This window comes from Stegodyphus dumicola, chromosome 9, assembly GCF_044657685.1.
Source record: "Stegodyphus dumicola isolate Sdum_Otavi_A_Nest chromosome 9, ASM4465768v1".
NCBI lineage: Eukaryota > Metazoa > Arthropoda > Arachnida > Araneae > Eresidae > Stegodyphus > Stegodyphus dumicola.
The window spans coordinates 18,575,281-18,603,061 of NC_140776.1; the positions used below are offsets into that span (position 1 = coordinate 18,575,281).

Consider the following 27,781-nt stretch of genomic DNA (forward strand, 5'->3'; position numbering starts at 1 on the left):
GTTTTTGAAAGCTAATAATAATAAGAGAAGTTGGACACAGCGTACGGGGACTCTTCGCCATCATTTACTACTGCGAAATTTTGAGCAGCTGAATTTAAACGTGGATACCACCTTGCATGACGATGAACTTTCAGAACGGATAAAATCTGCAACCACTGACGAAAACATCGTTAAAATACAACACATAGTGTGACGACCATCAAATTAATATAAGAGGGATAAAAGAGCCTATTAACATGTCCAAAGAACGTGTGCGCTACATATTGAACCAAGATTTAGATATTGGAAAGCTGGTTGCACGTTGCGTGCGGAATTTGCTCACTTCTACCGAAAACGTGTCCGAATGAACATTTGTACCGTTCTGTTGGCGCAACAAATAGGAGTTTTCTCGACAATTAATCATTGTAGATGAAACCTGGATTCATCATTACAGCCCAGAACAAAGCAGTGGACTGCAAAGGGAGAATGGACACCGAAAATGGCAAAACTGTTCTTTCCGCTGGAGAAGTGATAGCAACAGTTTTCTGGGATAGCATGGAATTGTCTCGAATAGATTATCTTGAAAAGGGAAAACCATTACCGGAGCACCGTGAATTACGATTTGAACTGCTTAACTAACCGCCCTATACGCCAGACACGGCCCCATGTGATCTTTTGTTTCCTAAGCTAAAAGAAGCACTTGGAGAACAAAGATTTACGTTAAATGAGGATACTTTACAGAGAAGGATTCCACATATTATTTGGACCGGTTGAAAGGATGGGAGCATCACTGGAAGAAATGTATAGACTTACAAGGAGACTATGTAAATAAATAAGGGTGATTTTGAAAAAAAAATATTTCTTTTCTTTGTTAGGTCGGAAAGTTCTCAGACAGCCTACGTATGTCCCACAAAAATATCGTCCGAATGGGTTCGATAACGGTCAAAATGGATGTTATGGTTAAAATGTGATACACGGATTTTTTTTAGATTGCAATACATCCTTTACGTCGTACAAGGAAGTAAGAATATGAATAAAATTAAAAGCTGAAACTAATTAAAAATCGCCGCATATGTCTCTGATAGACATGGATCTGAATTGTGCTTTAATCAATTGTAAATCGCTAATTTATTAGGGATCATACTTTTTTTATAGTTGGATTTTTTATGATCATCCATTTAATTTTCTTACGTGTGACTGACATGTTACTTTAATCAGTGTCTATTTCACTGTTATGATATATCTTAAAAATTGCATCTTTTGCTTCTGGAATCTATTATTCTTTTGAATTATTAAGAAACTTAATAATTACTCTTACAAAATTACTCGAAAGTTTCATAAACATGCACCCCTTAAATAGAATAAAGGTAGTCTTCAAACTTAAAAAAAGAACTAAGTATCTGTAACACAGAAATATCTAAAAAATTAAAAGTATTGAATACTGCGTCAGTAGACATACGTTTCATATATGTACATTTTAAGTAAATAGCTGTAAAATCTTTAGATATAAAGTTTTGTTTTCTTATATTAACACATATACACCGCATTCAAAAACTTGCAATATTTTAGCTTATTCCTCTACGAAAAAAGATTCCGACAGTAGCATTTAAAATTCTTAAATGTTATTTCCCTCTGGTAGAATAGAATAGTTGCTTGAGCGTATTAAATATAGTATTTAATATTGTGCCAAAAATAATGCATTGTTCTGAGAAAGAATAATATTTCTTTTTGGTAGATAAAAAAGTATGCTGCGTTTCGATTCTTATAATACCATACTTCCTTCTTCGATGAAAATGAATATGTCTACTTTAAGAGAAATCCCCAAAGGAAAAGGATGGTTTGGCTGAAATTCTTCCGAGGATTCGAAGTTTACTGCAAAAGCAGTACGGAAATGCCGCATTTTTAAAACTTTAAAAGACTTGTAGAAAAAAAAAATTGAGCATCTCAATAGAGTTTGACATTGACTAATGCATTTTTGGACGCGTCCCAACACATCTTTGAACAAGGCATTACATATGAATGCCAGAACCGCGTTTAAGACCTATGAAAAGATTCAGAATTGCAGGAAATTCTTTTGGACGGTAAGACTTTTTTTTTTTTTTTTTCTGAAGTCCTCTTTTTCTATTCAGAAAGGGAAAAACAAGTGCTGCTATTTTTCTTTTGCATTTAAAGTGATGACTTGAAGCAAGATAGACTATAAATTATGAAATTTGTTATAGAAAAATACCTTTTTATTGATCTTAGAAAGCGTTTATTTTATTAGCGTTTATTTTTATCGCATTTTATGTCATGGTGAATGATTTAGACTTCAGCTATAAACGAGTAATGAAAAGAATCCAATTTCATGGTTTATCATAAAACGTTTCAAGATCGCTTTGTTTCTCTGAACTCAATTACAAAAATAAACCTTCGGAAAACAATGAACATAAAGAGCTTGAAATGAATCATTTTTCTTCAGTTGTAAGAAATAATTAAATGGATACATTTTTCTGAAAGTAATTCATTGCATTTTTTATATATTTGATAAGAAAAGTAATTGCATAGATATTTCTTTAGCTACTTGTGAGTAACGTATATATTGCATGAATAAAGAGAATATTAAAAAGTAATTATTTTAATATAATTTATATAAGATGATTACGAAATACAGCAAGATTCAATGCAAATGCTTTTTAGTATTTAGAAAGGATATGCATTGGTAATTTAAAAAGCGTTATTTTTTGTGGCAGGATTCGTTTAAGGCATTAATTTTCGGCTGCCTCAGATGGCAAAAAGGTGCCATTCCCTGATGTGCACTGCAAGATATTACCTTTTTTTTTCCCAGCATATACCTCGCATGTATAATGTCCAGCTACATTTCTTAATTTTTAGGTATATTCGCCGTATAATGCGCACCCAATACTTCACGAAGAAACCTGAAAGATGTATGTGCAATGCTCTTATTTTTTGAGGTTACGTATTCGAGCATTTGTTCTAACATTTCGAATAATGGTAAACCGCCCTGGCATGCGATATGTATGTGTGTGTGCTTGAGAGAGTAAATATTCCGGGAAAGGAGGTGGATTGTATTCAATGCAGGTATCCAAAAGAATGCTATTGTAGATCACTTCCAACCTGAATTAATTCGTGGAGAAATGAGCTAAATGTTTTCTCTTTCTGTAGTCATTTAAAGCAGTGGTGGTGTATTTAATTATGGTAGAGCACACTAGGTCTATCTGCCTAAGGGGAGGGATGCCTTCGCGGAGAACTTTCTAAGGGAAACTGGCTCGTATACACGTTACACATGAGGAAAACCACGAAAACACTCATGTAGCCAGCCCGTTCGCGGGATTCAAACCTCGGACCGGACTACAAGTGTTCAGCGACTTTACCGCTCGGCCGCTGGTGGGCCCATTTAAAGCAGTGATTTTGATGTGAAAATTAAAGTAAAAAAAAAAGATTTTAGTAAACTGCATTTGTTTAGTTCAAATAAAGTTCTTCTGGTGCTCCTTTTAGTAGTAAATATAGCTCCCGAGAAAAGAAACAAGCGCATTGCTGGTTTCAAATGCGAAACCATTTATTTTACGAAAGAAAATGGAAATCGTGCTGCAACAAGGATGTTTGGTGTTGATGAAAAATGGAATGAATAATGTTTATTTATTGATCAGAATAACTATGATGGTGAAGATGAAACAAAATTTGAATGATACCTCTGAAAATACAACGGAAGACGAACATGACCAGCTCTTCATACTACCTGATAATGAAACTGTTTAATTTCTTAAAGCATGTCATTTCTTTGATATATGCAGCATTTTGGTGAGTCTAAAAATCTAATTTCTTCTTTATTTGTAAGGTATCGTTTTTTATATCCGGCGTTTAGCGCGCACCCGTAAATTTTGGTCCTAGTTTTTGCATTAAAAGTGCGCGTTATACATTGGAATATACGGTATATTAACTTGTTTAAACTTTTGATGCTTCCATTTCTAGTAGTTTGGTCGTATTTAGAGAATCTCTCAGTCAAACCATTTGCTTTAACATGATCTGATGACATGATGATAAATGACATGACATGATGATAATAACATTTTTTTTTTTTTTTTTTTTTTTTTTTTTTTTTAAGGGAAAATTATATTACTAAGTTTGCGTTTTGTATTGACTGAGGAAAAATGAGAAAATAACTTCGGGCATGTTGTAATTCTACCGCTTTTAGTTAATCATTAGCCCAAAAGGGACGTTAATATCGAAACGAAATTTTGCATCGAAACACTTAAATGCGCTGTATCACTTTTCAAATTGTTGCCCCCAAATATTGTCGCCCTGCATTATATTTAAAGGAATTCAATAACGAGGAGTCTGCATGAACATACCCATGTCTCTCTCAATCTGAAAAAAACAACGTTACCTAGTGCCATCAAATTTGAATAACGTGGACCTCCACTCGAACATGGGAAACTGGCAGCCAGACTATTGAATTTGTTTTATTCTCTGTTTCCTATTTTGTAAAATTTAGCAAATTTTTGGTTAGCAAACTATAAGATTTCGAATTTTAGCAGGCGAGACTGTCTATCGCAAATTCTAAAGATATGCTCACCTTAAGCATTTTGTGATTTTGCTGTTCAATCGAATTTTATGGGGCGCAAGAGCAAGGAATGTGATTATGAACAAATAACGTTGTAGACGCATTTAGGTTATTTTAAGCCAGATATGTTAAAAATATGCAATGCCCTCGCAGGATCTCGAACCTGGACCTCTCGTATACACGCCGAGTGTGCTAACGGTACACCACGAAGGCAGGCGGGAAGAAGGGAGGCAATACCTTCTAACGTAAATGCACAAACTTTTAATCGTAAAAAGACAAAAACAAAGTTTTGTGAAGTCATCTTAGTAAGAAAATTGAACATTGATAGAATGAACTGAGAAAAAACAGAAAAATATGTGCCAACACTTTCCTCTAGAATTCTAAACGTACAATGCTATGCTGCTAGAAAATGATATTTAATAATGAAGCTATAAAAAGGCGAGCGGAAAGACAGAGTGGGACATTAAGAGAGAGTGTAACAGCAGATTAGTAGACTGCCAGCACAGCGAGAGCGTGTAAAACCTTAACAAACCCCTTTGAGCGATCCTTAAAATCTGAAACCATTCAGATTTTTTAATTTTTGTCCCGCCATTTTTTTTAAACATGTAACTATACTTCTAAATTTTAAACTACTTACGTTTTACAGAGCGTTGGCTATTAAGGGATTCCGAAGCTCAAGATGCGCAGTAGGCGGAAAAACATAAATCATATGTGTCCACGTTATATCGCAGTGGCATGGGGAAGACTCTAATAAAAGTTATCATATAATACATCACTAATAAACTTTTGCTTAAGTAACTGAAAATGCTTGATTTTTTAAGTCAACGATTGTCTTAACTTTGCTTCATTATTTGCCGTTAAGCGGGGCTCTAGGTCATCAGGATTTTACTGCAAATTATTTTTTAAATGGAGCAACCGTTGCTGCTTTCGTGTTTTATATAATGCCCAAAGGATTTTTCTTGCATTTGCTTACACATATACGTTTTCAGAGCATTTGGGCTATTATCACTTTGAGTTAAAAATATTAAAAATAGGATATCTTTAAAATTTCCGATAAACAGTCTCGCGCGCTAAAGATCAATTTTTTTTTTTTTTTTTCCCGGGCAGTGTTGCCATTGTTCGCTTTGCAAGCTTTGAGATTGTTAATAAAAATCTCGTTAAAGTTGTACAAAATATGAAATGAACAATAAATCATGTTCCAAATTCGGGCTTCGTAGGTGACCACATTCGGGTGAAGGACTACGTTATTTAAAATTTGATGGTTCTAGGTACCTTTGTTTTTTCACAGTGCTCACATTCATGCAGATTCTTCATTATTTAATTTCTTTAAATATAATACAGGGCGATAATATTTGGTTGCAACAATTTGAAAAGCGAAACGGACATTCATAATGAATCGACACAAATGATGTTTTGAAAATAATAGCCTTTCTGGACTAAGCTCCTTTGAGCAAATAATAATAATAATAATAATAATAATAAACAAGGTTAGATTATTGAGAACTTCATAAATTGCCTTCAGAATGAATACTAGAGTCTAGTCATCTGCGATAATTAATCACTAATATAAAATCATTTACCTGTGTGTAAATCATATTGCAAGCCCGATCGTCTGCGATAAAACCCTTAGACGATTTACCGGTTTTCGACTGTATTTCGACTGTATTGGTGGGGGTTTTTCGATGGAAAGTACTGGCTCCTTAATTTGTGGATGCATAAATTAACGTGATTTAAAATCTATGTAAAACTTTATTTACGAGTTGAAATTCTACACATGAAAATGTGTCAAACCGTCTGGAATTTTTCGCAATGAAAGTTATTCCTAAAAATTAAATGAGGTGTATTGAGATGCAAAGCTCATAAGATTCCGCACTGGATAATTTAGTTAAAGCAGAACACACGAGGGTGTGCCCTAAAGGAGGAATAAAAAACAAAGGCAAACTGGAGTTTATGTGTTAGAGAGGGAAAACTGCGAAAATGTCCTTGCAAAAAGGTGCGTTTACCTAGACTTCAAAGTGATTCGAACTACCAGACGAAGCTCGAGAGAAATGCAAGTTAGTCCTGGTGGAAAGAGAAGGATGATAAAAAATTATACATGTTGTTGCAGATGCATGACAGAATCTCATACAATTAAACAAAGGTGACGGTGATTGATGAAAGATTACATTACGTGAAAATAACCATAAAAAATCCTTATTAAAACGTCTGAAAGAATTTAAGGAATTTGTACCTCTCCTAATGCGTGCGTCCCTTCGTGATATAAATGAAAGCACGCCCGGGGTAGCAAGGAATGTTCGGATTTCAAATTCCGGTAAGGAAAACGCAGATTATTTATACTTCCGTCTTAAACAACTATAATATGTTCTACAAGTGGCGCCCGAACTAAAATATGGTTTACGAAAATTTGTCGCCATCTGGACTTCGTGACTCCCAATTCGGCAGTGGAGCAGAATATATTTAAGGATGTACGCTGTAAGGAATCTTTTTTTCCTTACAGCGTACATCTTTGATGTAATTGGAAGCACATGCAGAAATCAATCGAGAGGTCCCGGTGTTCGAATCTCGTATTGATGATTTTTGGTACTCTCTATGTTATTTTGATTTCTCACTTATCTGACAGTAACAATCCTTGTAGCACAAAATTCTTTGTAGTAAGGTGTACAAGACTGCGCCTATCGTTCGCAAGCGCCTTGCATACTGTGAGAGTACGACTTTGCTTTGCATAACCTTGCGTCTGTAACGTGTATACGAGCCAGTTTCCCTTAGAAAGTTCTCCACGAAGGCATTCCTCCCCTTAGGCAGATAACACTAGTGTGCTTTGCCATATTCTCAATACACCATTGCACAACCTTGCTCAGTTCCGTCCCCAATTCTGATGGACAACAGCCCGGGAGGACGTCCAACAGTCCAAGAATCCCCCACGTCTGTTCCCCTACCATCGGGGCCTATAGAGAGGACTTTCGGCTTGCCGTATATTTAGAGAGCCCCCTTGCCACGTAGACACTATTGCATTTACAATCACCCATGACTTCTCCAGGATACGAACCTGTGCCCTTCGTAATGGCAGTCAACGTCGCTAACCATAATCCCGTTTCTGCAGCATATTTCCTATTCGGAAATAAACCTAAATGGCTCTACAGCAAATTGTGTTCCTAAAAGCGGCCAAAATTCATCCAGAGATCTGTCAATGAATTCTACTCATAAGTTGTTTACAGTTCTCGAAATTATGGATGTAGATGCAGTAAGATTTTAAAATAGTTCAAGAGAAGATTGCTGTTACCTTTGTAAGAATTACACGTCTAACAATTGTTTCAGACAAACATATTGCCTGAACGCTACTGTAATTTAATAAATACAATAAAACGAAACGATGCTGAATAATTAAATTTTAAATTTAAAAGAATAAGGATAATGGAATGTCCTGAATGAGTGCATTGAATCCCATGAACCCCCACTCGAGAAAAGCCGAGTAAGAATGACTCGGCAATATCGGAAAAATTCCTACTCGATTTCAGCAACAGACAGTAATATTTGCTTTAAGTAAGTACAAGAACAACCTTGCAAAATGTTAAATCCTCTACGAGCGGAGTAAACTAGCAACGGTTTTGACAACGGCTTCAGGAACAGCCTTACAATGTTAAGCCTACTTCGAAGATAAATTAGGAAATGCATCATTTGTCCCAAAACGACAGAGGGCTGAACCATGGAGACAGAATCGAACTGGATTTATGTTTAGAACTGCCTGCAGTATATTGGAATACTCATAGGAGCACAACGTATTTCATTCCTAGTAACGCAGTATCTCCGAAGTAAAAGGCTCCAGAAAGTTCTTTTGAATCCCAATAGATGCTAATAATTAATCGGTATTATATTTTGCTTAACGGGCGTCAAAGAAAATTTATTTCGTTACCATATTACTACCAGTAATATACTACCTTGTTTGGTAATAATTTAGACCAAGCGTATCCTTAATCTACTAAGTCTACAAAATAGCTCTTTGTAGCCAAATATAGAAGGTGACTGAAATTTGCGAAAATATTCAAAGTTCCTTTCACAAGAATATTCCCACCATTTATGAGAATAATATTCATACATAGAAACTATAAATTAAGATTAATATACAAAGATATATTTTACAAACTAATTATATGTATAACCACGGCATTTTAGCAAATATTAATATGCGTATCCATATAATTAACATTAATTTATTGCATAATTAATGTACAATATTTGGTGAGTAGGCATATTTACTACTTCTCTCTGGCGTCAGAATAAAAGATAATTTCCTCAATTTGCATTCTTATGACTTCAGTCACGAAGACATTCATTTCAATTCAAACAACTTCTTTTCATGGTTTTGTCGTAAAATATTACTTCAAGACTAATACTGTCAAATCAATTCGTATTTCAAGAGAATATAGTGTTATAGAAATTGCAGTTTACAACCATTTGCCAACTTTAAAAAACTACATTATCGTAAATAAATTGTAAAATTGCCACCCAAACGTGATAGTAGTTACCAACGCTGACTGCCCTGCCGAAGGGCCCGGTTCGAAGAAGAATTGTGTTTGTAAATATACAGTGTCTGTGAGGCATGGAGACACTCTAACGACGCTCTTGGGAATGTTCATACATTCATGCAGATTCTTCATTACTTAGTTTCCTTAAATATAATGCGAAGTTCTAATATTTGGTGGCAACAATTTGAAAAATGATAAAAGCCCTTTATAGTGAACCAACGCAAAATGCCAAAACGAAATCAATAGCCATTCTGGGCAAATAGTCCCTTTGGTCTAAAAAAATGTTTTTATTCTACAGTATGTATCCATATGCTTCATATATTAGTCTAAATGTTTATTTGTGCTTGAGCATTAAATAAATTTTACTAACCTGTTTTATCAAGTTAATAAATAATAAATTTAAATTTATAAATCAAACTAAGAAAAATTAATCGTGTATCTCTTATTTTATATTAATCAAAAGTACCTTTCTCAGGTTTCATAAATCCTTTATATTATCATTAAATTCTTTTGAAGCATAAGATGTGCAAAATGTTCAATGTCCTCGTCGGGACCCGAACCTGGACCTTTCGAATATGCGCGAGTGTGCTACCCTGAAGGCTTGCTTGACCCAATCGCCAAATCCTGGTGACAAAAAGTTATTTTTCACCATCTTTTAAATCGAGAGACATTGCAGGGCCATTAGGATTATCGATGAAGAAGACGTGAAAATTCTGCATTGCGCTCGCCGTGACTCGAACCCTGAACCTCTCGAATACGAGTCGAGTATGCTTTACAGTTACACCACCAAGGCATGCTGGAAGGAGGGGGGGGAATGCGTTGTACCTTAACTGATGTAACAGCGGAATGACAACATAGAATTTTAACACTGCTTTAAAATTTTTGTATAAACATCTACCTTTTTTATGCAATGAACAATCACTTCAATTGAAATGTAGATAAATTTGTTTATAGGACTCGGTTATAAGATCTGATTTCAATTTAATACCCTTTTTCTTCTTTCTAATCACAGAAAGACCTGTCATCAATCCCTTCATTTTCGGAGATGAACTAAAGGAAGGCATGCGAGCAATGGTCGTCTGCACTGTCCTTGCAGGAGAATCTCCAATTAATATTCTCTGGTTGAAAGACTCAGTTCCATTTCTTCATTCGGAACACCGAGATGGAATACATGTAACAAACTTGGGAGAATTTGCTTCCTCGCTCACAATCCCTTCCGTGTCCCGATATCATGCTGGGAATTACACATGCCTTGTCGCGTCCGGTGCTGCCCAAACATCATACACTGCAGTTATGACAGTGAAAGGTAAGTGGATTAATATTTTCTGAATTCAGACTAATGATTTGTCTCATTGCAATATTTGTCACTTATTGCAACAGATTTTCCCTAATTATGGAAAATTTTAAAAAATATCTGTCAAAGCGTATCAAGGTACCACGAAGTGATAGTCAAACCTAAATGTTTTAAATATTTTTACTTGATTTAAGTCATCGCTGAAAGTGAAATATCGTAATAAAATAAATCAGCAAATTTTTGTTGAATTATCTTGATTCTAATTACATGAATGCGTCATATGTTTCGTCATTAAAGCTTTTAATTATGCTGCTTTAAATTCATGTGGACTTCGCATAATATTTTCTATTGCTGAGTGGTTTTATTAATGTCTACTTTATTTGCTAATTTTTAATTAATACTCGCTGGTCGCTGACTCCCAGGGCAAGTTGAACTTTGACTTCATTTTTAAGTGTAATTATAAAGAAGAACTAAGAGTATAGAAAGGAGTTTATATATATATTTTTTTTTTATTATTATTTTTTTTTTTTTTTTTTATTTTTTATTTTTTAATACGACATGAACAATGTTATTTTTCTCAACCAGTAACCACCTCAGCGACCACAGTAAAAGGTTCTTTAAGCAAATTAGGCATGACATTTTGTAACTTATTAGTATTGGTTTATTAGCATGTTTTTCTGGGCTTTAGATCAGCACATTTTGTATGGTACATTCTACATTTATTTAGTTATTTATTTATTTTTGCAACATAAGAATAAATTTGCCAATGAGTTCAATTTTTCTTACATTGATGATCGTAAGTATGTTTTTGTAAGCTTTAGTTTACTAAAGCTTCTCTCCGCAGTGGACCATAGTAAAAGGTACTGTAAACAGATTGGGCATGACATCTTGTAACTTATTAGTGTTTATGAACCTAGTGGTTTCTATTCGGAGCTTTATATCTTCAGGAAATAACTCTTTGGCTATATCAAGTTCATTCATGTGATTACATTCATTAATATTATTATTTTCCTTGTACTTGACCTTACCTCAATGTTCAACCCTTGAATTTATGTTTACCTACCTGATCTTTAATGTCATGTAAAAATCTTCATGCGCTATTGAAACTTCGTAATTTTTCAGACCTCTCTGATAAAGAATGAATATCTCTCCAGTGAATATATAATTCTTTCTGGGTCATATGCATTTGGAATTTCTCCAGTGTACTCATATTTAAACAGCCTCTCTCATTTTTTTTTTATTGTTTTACTCCTAAAATGTGCTATACACCTAGTACTCTATCTAATTAAATTGTCATATTCGTTTGCATCATAATCATTTAAGTAACCAATATCAGTTAGATTTGTATTATAAGGGTCTTTGTTTGGTTTCGCACTGGCAAATCGGACGCATGCATTTCTGAAACTTCATAAAGAGCTTCCCGATTTCCATGGATTACATTTTTAATGGCTTTGACATATTTATGCTGCACTCTCGTCTAGTTACGATCAGGCACATAATGCGTTTTTTCAGTGCAAGGCATCGCTAAGGAGAGCTAGAAAAGGAAACATAGATGCGCTGCACAGTATGAAAAAGAAAATTAGAAGATTCCAGGCAACGTGTTGTGCTGCCATTAACCACTCACTTCACTATCTGAATCGGTACATCACAGATAACTTCCAAGAGAAAGGCCTGTGGCCTACGGGTCTCTCCGTATGTGGAGAAAGGGATGAGCCTGATCATAAAAATTTTTATTGTGATTTGACAGAGGATAAACATCTGCTAAAGCCTGGCGATAACTTAATGCTCTTTAGAAAATAGAAGACTAGACATCTTAAAAGAATAGACGTCTTAGGGTTAAGATCAGTCTGCACTTCAACATATCCAGGGACTCGGTATGGATAATTGTCAAGTCTAACGTCACTGCATCTTTATAATTTTGTTAAAATGTATAAATATTACATTGATAATGTAATGTCTCAATAATTCCACTTTTTATTTCTAAGATGTAATTGACTACAATTTGTCACCTTCTTCGTTTTTGTCACTAAGGAACATATCCGGGAATTCATACACCCCATAATACAATGCTGATGGACGGGACTTCCAAGGAATTCATACTTCTTAGAAATAGGACATCTGAATGAATAATTATACTTTTATACTCCTCAGTTGCCTAGACTTGAAGCACTGAATCTTCTCTGCATTATTTGACTGTGCTACTATTTTCAACGCCGCCCAGCCTTTATAATGATTAAAGACACTGACTGCCTAAAATAAGAGTCCGGGTTCGAATCCTGGAAAAGGCATGAATGATTGTCAGTGCCGCATGAGAGCAAATACACAGCGAGCGGGTTATGGTAGTGGACCCTCGTTTAAGAGATTCTCGGACTGCCCTTCGAAGTTTTCTCCCTCAAAAGTGAGGCCGAAGCTTAACAGTTATCTAGGTTCAGCAATACCTCAATCACCCGTGGTACTGAAAAAGGTACTAGCTTATCTTGTACCTGCACCAGTCACCAAACACTAAGTTTCCGCTATGATATCCATATGGCATATAAAACGCCGCTGCATTTGCCGTCGCGATCCATGCCTGTTTTAATTATTCCTCATTTATGTACGTTTATTTTTCCCATTCATATTTGAATTAATATCGTAATTCTGACCTCTGCAGTTCTGTAAGTCTAGGATGCTTTCTCTCACAAAATCAATCCTTAGTTTTGTAAGGTATTTTTCCCACCTTCCTAGCGTGCCAGCGTGGTGTAGTGGTTCTGCAGCTGGGCCGGTATTCCAGAGGTCCGTGTTTCGATTCCCGGCGAATGTGTTTGCTATTTCGCATCTTTCCAGCTTCCAAAAATAATAACCTAATATCTCTACAGTGGCGCCCGAACTAAAAGGATGTTGGAGGAGGATTGTCCACACCCAGGATTTGGCGGTTGGGTCCCCTAAAAACCCCAGTCGCTCTTTAAAAGGGGAATTATGTAAGACATTTCTCCCGCCTTCCTAGCGCGCCTTTGTGGTGCAGTGGTTCTCCACGCTGGGCCGGTATTTCAGAGGTCCGTGGTTCGATTCCCGGCAAAGGCGGTTGCTATTGTTTCACTTCTCCGGCCTCCAAGAAAAACCTAATATATCTACAGTTTATAGTATTTTGTAGCAAGTCAATAGCTAACAAAGTATTCTTTTATTGAATATCTTCTTTCATCTAAAAATCATGTTGTAAACGAAAGCTGGCCCATGACTCATACTTTATATTTTAGACTGGAGCCAGATAGACCTGGGGTATAGTCTCAAACAGGAATAAAATATTTTGCTGATATAAGCTTGGTTGAATTCCTGAATAAAATTTCTCATCACACTGATTATTTCTTTTTAGGTATTTTTAACTCAATAGCGAATGTAAGTTTCTTTAGACACAACCTTCTTTAGACTTTAGTGACTACATTTTCAATCACTCAGATTAAATTTTCAGTGTTTCTGAAAAATCTGATTGAGTTCAATCACTCAGATTGAATTCTGTTTCAAAATCTGATTGAATTCTATCACTCAGATGGAATTCAATCAGACTTTCCAAGAAGATCAACAAGATCTAAAACTTTCTCATTGTGTAACGAAACTATGAAGTTTATCTGAAAGCCAAATTCAGCTAAAATGCTGAGTGATACTTATTAAATGTTCTGAAACTTACGTCAATGCTCTCGTTCTTTTTTCCACTTTTACTGAATCTCCTTATAAGTTTATTAGTACATAATCGCAATGAGTTTTCAAACAATTTCAGGAGTCATTTCAGGTGCTGTACTGAATTTTCGTACAACTCATGATCACGAGTAATCAAGTGTTCGTGAGCATTTCCGTCATTAATTCTAGCTTTTTCTAACATTGACTTTCCCAGAAAGTCAAAAAGTCTGCAGAAGAAGCATTAAATCTTATTAGTGCTCTCTGAATAAATGAAACACCTTTTAATAAAATTATCATTATTTATTTTTACCGTACTCATGGTCCTAGAGAAACTATGGTTATTTGCATCTTTTGGAAATATGTACTGTTTAGTAGGATGTGGTCCAATCATAATGAAGCGATCACATTCATCTATTGATAATTCATTTGACAAGTGTGCTGGATCATTGCGGTGGACATTTTTTTTTTGTTGGTTTTAAATGTACTCTTAATATTTCCAGTATTCCCGTCTGTTAGTGTGATACCTAAGTCCACGCCTTCAGAATAGCGTATCCTTCAAAAAGAGTATTTTAGAAAGTACTTAGAGTTCTTCAAAAAAGAAAAAGAGTACTTAGAATTCTTCAAAAACGAAAATAAGTACGTAGAATTCTTCAAAAAGTATAGTATTTTAGTGGGTTTGACCTAGCATTCGTTAGATGGTATAGCTGGACACATATTTGTAGCTGAGACATTGAGCCTGCATTGTTTTTCACTGTTTGACTTAGCATTAAAAAACCTGATATATTTGGGTGTTTCTTGGCAGCTTCTTCTTGTTAAGACGCCTTTTTCCGTTTTCAATGCGGATACTTTTTGGAGGCATTTTTCGGGTTTAGAAATAGGAAAAACGAAGTAAATCTAAGTTGCCAACAGAAAGAAAAAAAAAAAAAAAAACACTACGGTGTATATCATTATAAAAGGTGAAAAACACACATAAAATCCCTCAATCCCCCCCCCCGAAAAAAAACAGTGAAGCGCTGATTCTAAGTTTTCCTTCGTCTAATGTTGTCATCAATACACTTTTTTATATAAAAGATCTGTATCTGAAAAAAATCTCATATGGACGCCAATTAAAATTACCACTTGCCAGTTATTTCTTAGCCATCGTACTTTATTTTATCTTACACACACACACACACATATATATATATATATATATATATATACATACGTGAGATACTGCCAACTGCAAAAAAAAAGGGAGGGATACAACGGAATATTATAACAGTCCCATGTACAAAATTTCAGCATTTTACGGCTAATCATTTTTCAATTATGCGAGATACATTCATGCATACGTACCCACAGAAGTCACGAAAGGGAACGATTCCGAACCCATTTGAAATCCATTTTAAAATCCATTTTAGAAAGAAAAAAGTCCTTTATTCTGTCCGGACATACACACATCACTCAAAAAATAGTCCAAATGGATTAGGAAGCGGTTAACTAGGATGTTTCCCTTGAAATCTGGTACCCGAAAATTTTCGAGGTTATAATATAAGGTCAGTTTCCCTCCATTCAGCATGCGTTCGGGGTGTAACTGTAGCATATTCGACGCGTGTTGGAGAGGTCCAGGCTCGAGTACCGACTAAGGTATTGCTTATTTTTACGTCCCCAGCATAAAAAAGAAGGCCCTAAAGACTCTATAACAATACTTGTTTTTTGTCGTACAAGGAAATAAAAAATGTGAACGATATTTTCGCATATGAAATGGGCTACTTTAGGTATTTCTTAATAATAATATTCGTAAGTAGGAGAAAATCCGCATTCATGATGCAATCAAAAGTTCAAAACAAAAAAATTTCAAAAAGAATTTCAATCAGTATAGAAAGTGTATCCTTATTCCTCAAAATACGCACTTATAAAGTTTCAATTGTGTTTACCTTTATTAGGACAGAAGACTTCAATTTATCTCTCTTATCTACAATCCCAAGGAGAAAAGGAAAACAAATGACCCGCCTAATCTGATTTAAATATCGCGCTTATTCAAAAATAGAATCAGTTAAAAAAATAGGAAAATGCTTCCTCTAAATGATTTTATATTTCATTCGAAGAAAAACAGAACTTTTATTTTCAACGGGCTTACCACTAGAAGTAAGAAAGAGAACGTCTCGATATCTTCAACTTCAAGACAGTTAAGTCTAAAGCTTAGGAGATTAGATGGCAGCCAATGAGGAGAGTAACTTCTTCAGAATGTAAAACGGATTAACTTCAAGCCAAGCGATGAGGTGTGGAACACTTTTAAAAGAAGTATCCACTCCCCCGAGATTACCGAGTCTTTCACATTTTTTTAAAGAAAAGTCTTCGGAGTATTTGACGTGCATTGAAGGGGACTACACATTCCCCTCTTTTTATTGATTTTCTCGAAAAAAAAATAATTCGGAGTTTTCCGGGGTTTTACGAAAAGTGTGATCAGGTGTAAAAGTGGAGTGAAGGCCACGGACATATCTTTTGCTGCTACGTTCTTTATCTGATTCTTTAGAAGTTATGCATTTATAAAAGAAGAATTTTTTAATCTTTTACTTTACAAAATGGCACGGTTCTGGAGATATAATCACTTTTGAGATGGAAGAAAATTTCAGCTTTTTATTTCGAAGACCATCATTTATAATGTATTGCTCATTCTTTCAGTATTAAACTTTGATAAGAAGCTATGCAATAAATACCGGAAAATTAAATGCAAATTTTTTAGTCATATTTTTAATTCCAATGATTTAGAGCTTATGCCATTCTTAATTATATATCATAAATAATTGTGTTATCTTAAATATATAGCAGAAGCTACTTTCTATCTATATTTAATTCCTGCTGAAATTTAGCAGACTTATTCACCAATATTGATGTAACTTTATGTTTATGCTAATTAAATATATTAACAAAAACTACAATATATATTTAAAATTCTCAAACATAACAAAGCAAAATCTAAAAGCTTTCAGATTTTATATTACTTTCAAAGGGGCCGTTTTTTTTACAAGGGATTCAAAACGGTATCTGAAAAATGATGCAGACATTCAAAGTCATTCGACAAAAAATACCGATAGATATTGTAACGTCTTTCGCTGAGAGGCTGCTAAAATGATACCAGTAATAAATGTAAATAAACCTCGCGCAAAATATTCGTGCTTGAAAGATACACAATGCTTTGAAATTGTTGAGTTTGTTAATCAAAAATTTGTTAAAATTTTACAAAATCTGAAATAGATAAGCAAATACCAAATTCCAAATTTGGGCTTCCAAATGCCCATATTCGAGTTGAGGACTACGTTACTAAAAATTTGACAACAAAATTAATAGTCCTTTTGTGCTAAAAGAAAAAGCTAAATCTGAAAGGTTTCAAATTTTAATGCCGCTATAAAGCTTTTGTTAAGGTTGTTGAAATTAATACAAACCAATATTTGACAAAGAATATTTTAGTTTTTTTAACAGAGTTTTTCATCAAATATCTGAACGGGATTTTTATTTTGATTGTTTTAATGAATAAACATATTTGTTACAAATGTCGTAATAATAAACAAAGTATAGAAATAATAACGTCAACAACACTATAAGCAGCTCAGGACATAAGAAATTTTTGGCTAATCCGTAGTATAACTGGTAGTACATTCGCTTAGCTTCAAGTATACAGGATGCAAACAGATATAGAATAATATCAGCGACTAAAACACTAGTGATACAAACAAATTTTCCAAGATATTCTATTCATTTTTCAGTCTCATAAATGGAAACAAAAACGTTGAAGATTTGGTCAAGAAAGCTAACTTGGTAAAATGATAATTCCATTTCACTAAGTGAATCACTAAATGAAATGCTAATTTCATTTCACTAAGTGAATCACTAAATGAAATGCTAATTCCATTTCACTAAGACCCAGATTTAATAATAGTGACTAAAAAGCAAAGTAAAATAATAATCTTAAGTACTCATTTTTAAATGCTTAACTTTTAGGATTAGCCAAGTAGAAAAATAAGAGAAATGTTTGTTAAAACTATTTGATTTTTATTTTCAGCCTATTGATTTAAATTTCATTTCTGAACATGTAACGTATCTAATGCGTATTTGAATTTATCTTTAGGTTATAATTCGGTACTCTTCTGTTATTGTGATCGGATTCACAAATGTATGTATGTATGTATGTATGTTTGTGCGTATATATATAAGCTTACACACACACACACATACCTACGTACGAACATATATGCATGCACACATACCTACGTACGAACATATATGCATGCACACATATCTACGTACGAACATTTATGCATGCACACATGAACACATATATCTCTGCATGCATACATACATGAATTTCTGAATTCGGTCCTGATAGTAGAAGAGTCCTGATAGTAGCCAAGTAGAAAGGGTGGGAAAGTGTTAGTTAAAGCTATTTAATTTTAATTTTCAGCCTATTGATTAAAATTTCATTTCTGAATATGTAAAGCTACTAATGTGCATTTGAATTTATCTTTAGGTTATAATTCGGTACTCTTCTGTTATCGAGACGAATTCAGAAATGTATGTATGATTGTGCGTATATGAGCTTAGACACAATTATTAACACCAAGTCGGGCCACATTCCCTGGCTGCCTCTTGGGCTGCCTTAACATGATCATATAGCCTTCCTCAGACGACTGTGTCGACAGGGCGCCAACCCACCGAAGAGCCCGCAGAGACTTTTCATGTTCATCGCCACAAACCATCGCTGGGGACTGCGCGGGGAGCCGCCACCCCCCCGACACAGCGCTTATCATGGACATGGAGGTAGGAAAGGGTACTTCCTACCTCCATGGCGCTTATATCTACATGAGTAGCCCCCCCCACAGCGAAGGCAACGGACACGACAGTACCAAGCCGGTCCCTGCCAAGCCCGCGCCTACCATAGGATGGACCTATGGTTCTAGTCCTGTGAAAAAATGATTATTTACCACGTCGAATCGAAGCTGACAGGATACAGATCCAGTCAGTGGTCTGGGAAAGCTTAGACACACAACCGTACGTACGAACATATATGTATGCACGCATGAACACATATATCCATACATGCATACATACATACATGAATTTCTGAATTCGGTCCTGATATTAGAAGAGTATTAGAGAATTCAATATATTTTATTCCAGACCTTAGAAGATTTATTTATCTAATAAAAGATGGTCCTGCAAGAAACTACATTACTGTGGACTGTGGACTAAATTTCAACAAATCTTATATAGACATTGACCTTGCTGACATTTTGAAGACTGAGTGAGGCAAATTTCATAATGATCGGAATTGACTTATTTTAATTTGAATTTGAAATCGCGAATTATTGCGTTAAATGTGAGTTTTGGCTTCAATATAGAGTACGAGTAGAAGAAAGTATTTGAAAGTTGAAATATTTTGAAAGGCTGTAGATAGGTTTTAGAAGCCAGTTCAGAACCGGCAATTTGCCCCAAGTGCGTAATGTAGACGTTAACAACGTGTACACAAACTTTAGAGTACTTATCTAAGGCATCAGAGAGTTTCCGGAAACAGTATATGTTTATTTTTTAGTATTAAATCCGTTATTGATGAAATGTTTTAGTATCATAACTTTAGATGCCATTAAAAAAAACAAAAATAAATCCAGCTACGGGACTTTCTGCTCCCACAAGGCGATCAGTATGTAAGAGTGCAAGCCACCAAGGGTAAATTATATGCAAAAAAAAAAAAAAAAAAAAAAAAAAAAAAAAAGTTCTATGCTTACCGTTCTTTCAGCTGCAGTTGCGTCATGAATGTGATTAAAAGCTCCACCTATTATCTTTTTATATCTTAAGTTGTTCTTTAAGGGTAGCATTGTTAATATGCCTTTAGAATAAATTTCTTTTGAAAATATTTTTATTCTGGTGTTAAAAGAAAAGAACGGAATTCAAGAAGAAGCAGTTTGAATTTCTTTTGTCTTATCAAATGCAGGCCGTGAAAAAAAAAAAAAAAAAAAAAAAGTGCCTACATCCAGTGGATTTAAGTCTTTTTTACACCCAAATTCTCATTCCGTGTCCAGAAATGTTTCACTAGATTCTCGAAATCTTTTACTAGAGAGAAAATGTTTCCTGGCGGAATGTGGGGCGAACTTATTGTAAAATTACATTTATGGAGAAAATGGTGTGTTTTAAGACAGGCTACTAATATGATTTGCTATACTAATTAATGGCCACTCTGAAGTTAGCATATTTTTGAAGATTATCCATACTATTAAAATCTGTGCGAAATTGTGTTTGCTTGTGTAATTATATCCTCGAAAAGGCGGGGAGTAGAATTTCGGGAGAAATACCCCCAGATTCGAAACATTTCTTGGGAAGCCATTTCGACTATTCTCATCTTCGAACGACTTTAATTAGCGGCGATATTAATTAAAAACTCTGAAATTGCTAGTTTCCCCGAGTGGTAACACTCTCGCACGATGTAGATAAAAATCTGCTATATTTCGAGAAGTGTTGCCACTGCTCGCTTTCAAATCGTAGAGTTTGTTAATAAAAAATTCCTAAGTTTCACAAAATATGAAACAAAAATAGCATTGCTTAACTTTAAATATGATATTCCAAATTCCAAAAATTCGTGGGAAGCCATTTCGACTGTTCCCATCTTCGTACGACTTTAATCATCCGAGATATTAATTAAAAACTCTGAAAATACTAATTTTTGAACTCATTTTTCCGAGTGGCAACAGTCTCGTGCTTTGAGATAAAAATGCTTTTTTTCGAAAAGTGTTGCTACTACTCGCTTTCAAATCGTAGAATTTGTTAATTAAAAATTTATAAATCTTACAAAATATGAAATAAAAATAATATTGCCAAACATTAAACATATTACCGCGTATACCTCTACAAATGCGCATCTCTACGCGATGCGCATACCTCTACAATAATTATCAATAATTATTAAAACTGGCTTTCTAGGTAAGTAATTCGTAAAGTTTAAAATTGTCATCAAACTATGTAGACCACGTCTTCAAACCGTCTGCTTCTTGAACCATTCCCATATCAAAGCTTAATAATGGTTTCGTTAAAAACTGTTTTAATCCCGGAAACACAGTCATTGCATTTCATTTGATTATATTATTTTTGCAATTAATTATTAAGAGTCAATAATTTTTCGCACCAGACTGTTTATTTTTTAATTTATTAATATAAAGAGGGCAGATACTTTGTGCTATATATTTAAAAAGAATTTTGTTTCTATATTACAACACTGCTTCTGTTTCGTCTTATCAAACTCACTGCTGACACTTCAACAGAAATAATGCATTCACACTTGGATAAGTACTCTATGGATTGTTCTATTTAATACTAATGCTTCCCAAAAATTTGTATTTCTTTTTTAGAATTTAATCTCTGTACAAAACAAAAGTCTGTCAAAAATTATAGAACTGCCGTTAATGTTTGATAAGTTTTCAGGATTCGTTTCATTTTACCCAACCAATCTACTGAAGTTTTAACTCAAAAAACGCTTCTCCATCTTATTTTTGGAAGCTTTGCATCAAAATTAATATATTAAGCGAGAATTTCCCTCAAAGTTTACAAAACATAAATGTTCCCGAAATTATACTCTTATACGAGCTTCATTTCTGAACAGGAGAAGTGCAATTCTATTTCAGAGCAATTTCACGAAATTTATGCTTTCAATGTTTGGTTTTATGACCGTTACAAGCAATTAAAAAAGAGCTCTACAGCTTTCGAATGTCGTTTTATGCTTTTAAGTAAATTTTCCTAGAAATGAAATCCCCTTCCAAAAAAATACTATTTATCTTATATATTATCCATTTTCAACTCTTTTATTTTTCCTGGCCCTCAATCCGCTGACGTATCATACTAGATTCAGAGAAGACGCTATGATATATATATATTCACCTAATTTGAAATAGAATTCTAAACTTTTCTTTTTCTTCAATAAATAATTAGGCAAGTCTAAATATTTTATTCAAAAACAGATAATCGTCTGTGAAATATTTTTTGGACGAATTTTGTACGCTGCTATAGAAAAAAGTATAGAAATAGAAAATTTAATTTAAAGTGTTGTTTTAGAACCTAGGAAAAGGATGGACAGTGTAACAATAGAATCTTAATTGCCTCAATTATTCATGTATTCAGTTCTTCAGCATATATCACTCGCGATGCACATACCTCTACAAAAAAATATAAAAAATATTAAAACTCGTTCTTTAGACACGTAATGTTATAAGGTATTTCTTCCGTTTTCTTAGCATGCCTTCGTGGTGTAGTGGTAGCACACTTGGCGCGTATTCGAAAGAATCCTGGTTCGAGTCCCAGCGAGAACATTGCTCATTTTCATCTCTCCTGCCTCGAAATAACCTAATGTCTCTACAATGTGTTATGTTTAAAATTGTCATCAAACTAAACCACCCCCAAAGGTTACAGCCGAAAACATCGCAGACGAAAACGTCGCGGAGAAAACAACGCAAGGCGAAAACGTCGTGCTAAAAAACATCGTGGGAGAAACATCGCAAAGAGAAAACATCGCAGTCCTAAAACATCATGGTACAAAACATCGTCGTCGAAAATAAAGCGGATCAAAAACTTCGCAATTTAAAAACATCGTCGTCGAAAATATCGTGGTAAAAAATAAAGTATCTACAAATAATCGCATGACGATAACATCGCAGACATGCTTTTTTTCATACATGCTTTTCGCAAACATGCTTTAATAACTGCAAATGGATATTCCCATATTGATTTGTGAGCGCAAGATGGAAAGAAGGATAATTTTTACTTTCACATTTTTTTTATTCGCTAATAAATTTTCGCTGAAAAAGTAAGAAGGAAACTTAAGCATAGCAAATTAATGCAACTTATTAATATAATTTTAAACCGACATAGTTAACTAACAAAGGCCATTAATAAATCATTTTTTACAAAATCATTTTTTATAATTTTTTTCATTTTTTATTTATTTTTTATAAAGTTTTTACTGGTAATTTTTCATGAAAAGTATGAGCTATAAGTTGCATTTAATTTTCTATGCTTAAGTTTCCTTCTTACTTTTTCAGCAAAATTTTATTAGTGAATAAAAAAATTTGAAAGTAAAAATTATACTTCTTTACATCTTGCGCTCACAAATCATTATGGGAATATCCATTTACAGTTATTAAAGCATGTTTGCGAAAAGCATGTATGAAAAAAAGCATGTCTGCGATGTTATCGTCATGCGATGATTTGTAGATACTTTATTTTTACCACGATATTTTCGACGACGATGTTTTTAAATTGCGAAGTTTTCGAACCGCTTTATTTTTGACTACGATATTTTTTACCACCATGTTTTAGAACTGCTATGTTTTCTCTTTGCTTTCTTTTCTTCCACGATGTTTTGCACCGTGACGTTTTCGCCTTGCGTTGTTTCTCCGCGACGTTTTCGTCCGCGATGTTTTTGCCGCAATATTTTAGGCGGACACAGCCTTCACCATGAACCCCAATGCTGTAATAAAATTTTTTGACCTGAAATAATAGGGCTTCCCTCTCGCACTCTAAAGCGCGAACAGCGCTTCAATCGGAGCCATAGGGACCGAGAAAATCGGGACCATGTTAAGACCCCATTATATTACGTTGCACTAATATTTGCTTAATAATTCAGAAAAAAAAAAAATCAGATTATTAACAGACTATATACTTAATCTATTCTTATGCAATTAAAGCTTTTAGCTCAGTTAGAATAAACCAGACAATTTTTCAGAAATGATTACATAAATGCGTCATGATTATTGCATGTTGTCATAACTTCATCATAGTATTTACATCTTAATCACACATTTCTAAGCATTATACAATAATTTAAAATTTTACTAAGTCAGGTTTGCTCTTTCTATTTTGTATTTAATAAAGTTTCGTTTCCAGTTGTCCATATACAAACTGTATGTTTTACATAAAATAGAAGAATACGTCACAAATGGCAACATACTATGTTAGTGCTGCCCAACTAGGATAGTGGTTAGGGACGCTATTACCGTACCGAACGGCCCGGGTTTGAATGAAAAAGAAAGAATGGAGAGAAAGCATGGATGTTTGTAAATGTATAGTGCCTGTGCGGCATGGGGCACTCTAAATACGCAGAGAACCAAACGTTCTCTCGAGAGGATGGTGGTAGGTGGAGGAGGGTGGGAGACCGTCGGACACGTTCCCCCCGGATGCTCTACATCAAAACTGTTGTCAGAACTGATGAAAGTCGTGTAATGATCATGGCTGTTGTCAACGACAGGTGTAGTCTTGCCACGATGAATTTCGCGGTCTTGTTACTGTCAGACAAATGAGATAATTCACAGCATGAAAACACATATGTTAGTTAGGTCACATCCGATACGTTAATCAATATTTTAATTGTTTATGCTTGCGATACTCTACTCTATGTTAAACATTTTAACTAAGTTCGATACCTCTATATTTATGATATGTCTTTTAAGAATTATTCTATTAGACACCAAAATATAAAAGTAAATTCATAGAAAACATATTATGAAAATAATCTTTGCGCAATTTTAAGTAATTAGTTTCCAGCTCTATTGCATATGAAGCAGTAACTGCAATTCCAATGCAAAAATAATTCTCTATTTCAGTGCATCTTATAACATATTTATTTTACTTTTGCCATATGTGTTAATTACTTGTATCAGTTAAAAAAATATAAAATCTTAAAGCTTTCAGATTTTACATTATCCCCAAAAAGGCGTTTTTCAACGTTTCGTGTACCGCAGTTATTTAGTAAGTATCACGTTCTTCGCACTTAAATCATAAAATTCAATGCAACAGCAGTATTGCAAAATAATTTTAAAATGAGTGTATCTTTAGAATTTCCGATGCACACTCTCACGCGCAGGAGATAAAAGTGTTTTTTTTTTTTTTTTTTTTTTTTTTTTTTTTTTTTTTTTTTTTTCCGTACAGTTTTATCATTGCTCGCTTTGAAATCGTTGAGTTTGTTAATCAAAAATTCTTTAAACCTTTGACGCGCGCGATATTATTTTTATAATTTTTTTAACTAAAATCTCTAGAAATTGAATATTATGATCCTAGAGACAAATAATATTTGAATTTAAAAAAATCTACTCTTGTCCATTATTCTGTGGGTTGTGGTCGCACTGTGAAACCACCGCGCGTATAGGACTTTGAAACTTACTGACGTAGTAGGAAAAAAAAAACTTACCATTTTCGCGCGTGTTTCCGATAAATGACGAAATTTACGTATTTGAAAAAAATGTATGTAAGAATTGCATTATATATAATTTTTTCCCATTATTTTACAAAGTAAATCGTCAGAAAAGATTAAAAAATAAACATTTATGTAATTTTTCTAGCAGTGAAAATATAAGTACCTACATAATAAGGACATTTGGATAAATGGATTAAAAAAATAAAATAAGGATTTTATAAGAACTCGGTGGTTTTTTTTTTTTTTTTAAATTTCGAAGAAAAATTTTTTTGACACAGTTCAAAGCATGTTTTGTCTCTTTGGTACATGCATAGACCCACATTGCACGTTTCGCACATACATCTTGTTCTATGAGGTTTCTTCCTTGTGCTACAAAATGTACACTGCCTGGATTTAAAATTCACTGGTACATCTCCAGCGTTATTTAGTTTCTTTTCATCTGGCCCATGAAATTTATGGTTTTTTATGTTAATGGGGGGGGGGACTTGGTCTTTTTGGCTTTGTACGGATCGTTCGTTTCCCATTCATACTTATTTTATTCGCATTTCGTCCCAAAATATTCAGAAAATACTTTTAATTTAACTTTTACGCAATTTCTATTTTTAATTATAGCAAAGTATACTTACATAAACTTTAAACCACATGAAATAATTTATAAAATCACAATACTAGCTTGGGGAGCAAGTGTGTTGATGCCAAAGAAAAGCATTTGGAAAAGAAAGACCTTTTTACTGGGCAGGTGCATGTATTGCTTAGTAATAAAGTAACTCTGTGGTTTCAAAGCCACAAACTTTATCTATATCCGGGTAAAAATAAACATTCCTATTTGAAAAGTAAACGAACGCCATTGAGATGCAAACGCCAGTGATTTCAAGTCGCGACCACCAAGCCTCTAGAGGATTGTAAGCATTGTGACTCAATGCTCTACTGGTGCGGTGGTCGCGCCCTGAAACCACATAGCAAATGCCATACATATAGAGGCTTTTTTTTTATATATGCAGTTTAATTACTGAAATTTTTTATAGTTTATAATAGAAACCATGATGTGCGATGACTAACTTTTGAAATTTAAAGTTGTTTATATTAATAAAAGGAAATTATTTTGTCTCATCGAAAACGAATTTTAAAAGGCATCCGATTTGAAGTATTAATACCTAAAACATATATGATTCTACAGTCATTTTGTGTTATTTAGATGTAAAAGATCAGTAATCAATACATTTTCACTCAAAAATTTCGGAAAAAAGAAGAGAAAAAAATTTCAGAAAAATGGTGGTTTCAGGGCGCGACCACAGCGCGTCAAAGGGTTAAAGTGTTACAAAATATGAAATCGGTAATAAACCAAATTTCAAATTCGGGCTTCCAGATGTCCATATTCAGTGGATGTTTTCGTTATTCAAAATTGGATGGCTCTAGGTGCTGTTGTTTTATCACAATGCGAGAAACATACATACATTTCTGAAGATTCTTCGTTATTTAATTTCTTTAAATATAACACAGGGCTCTAATATTTGGTGGCAACAATTTGAAAGGTAAACCAAAGCAAAATGCCAAAACTGAATCAATAGGCTTTCTGTGTTAACGTCCTTTAGTCTAATTATCATTAGAAGTATTAACTTTTTCAGGAAAATAATTTTCAATAATATAGTCATTATCTTTAGTACTTGATTTTTTTTCTTTCTTAAAATAATTGCCGTATGTATAATATTTCATATTCGCATTGAGATTTAATTAACATAATTATTTTATCCTTATTCACAATCGGACAATAATTAACATCATAAATTAATAACAGATGTGTGCAATTAAATTATATTATGATCACCAAGCTCACTACATAATTTTAATCAGTTGAAATGTATTGGAATTAGGGAGAGTACTGGAACTACAAAATAAAGGAAAACTACATTTACTTTGTCATGCCGTTTGTTGTTAATAATTTATTGATATCACAAAGAAGTACCATTTAATTACATGGTTGAGCCAATTGTAGACATTTTGGTTGAAAATTGAGGTTAGTTTGTTTCTCATTAACAGTCTGCAAAGTAAAAAATCGACCTAATCTTAAGAATTTATTTTATTAGTTTCATCAGAATACTATTGTAAATAAAACCAGCTATGGCAGTTTCACGAATATGCTGGATTCGTGTTTCAATGTTGAGAAGTTGATATAACGACGAATAGTCTATACTATTCATCCTATAAGCCTTTGCTAATAATACGGTAGGAAATAGTATTCCACAGCATCTGCTACCCATTCACCGTATAAATCTCACTTTAGCCTGACATGTAGTATTGCTATAGCATCTGTAAAAATATTCTGGGATCATTCTTTGATTTCCGATTTATTGCGTTCTATTTCTGGCTCTTACTTTTGGATCAAATATTTAGATCTAGTCTGATATTTTCTGCATTCAGATATATCACTAACATTTCTAGATTCTTTCGCTCTTTGCATTTTTATTTCGCGATAAACTTCGAGCTTTCTGGCAAAGAATTACATTTCTATCTGTTGTTATCTAGGATCTATAAAACATTAAGATTAAAGCTAAAACATATTC

The 27,781-nt window shown here is 33.9% G+C and overlaps 1 protein-coding gene across 5 annotated transcripts in view; it reads left to right on the top strand.

Annotated features, from left to right (window-relative positions):
• LOC118192095 (cell adhesion molecule Dscam1-like) overlaps window positions 1-27,781 on the top strand; it is a 1,228,438-nt gene that overhangs the window by 540,977 nt on the left and 659,680 nt on the right. For all 5 annotated transcript variants that reach the window (XM_085823258.1, XM_085823260.1, XM_085823262.1 and 2 more), the window contains exon 9: window positions 10,076-10,369. In XM_085823258.1, the coding sequence (XP_085679384.1) occupies window positions 10,076-10,369 (294 nt within the window). The remainder of the gene's footprint in view (window positions 1-10,075; window positions 10,370-27,781) is intronic.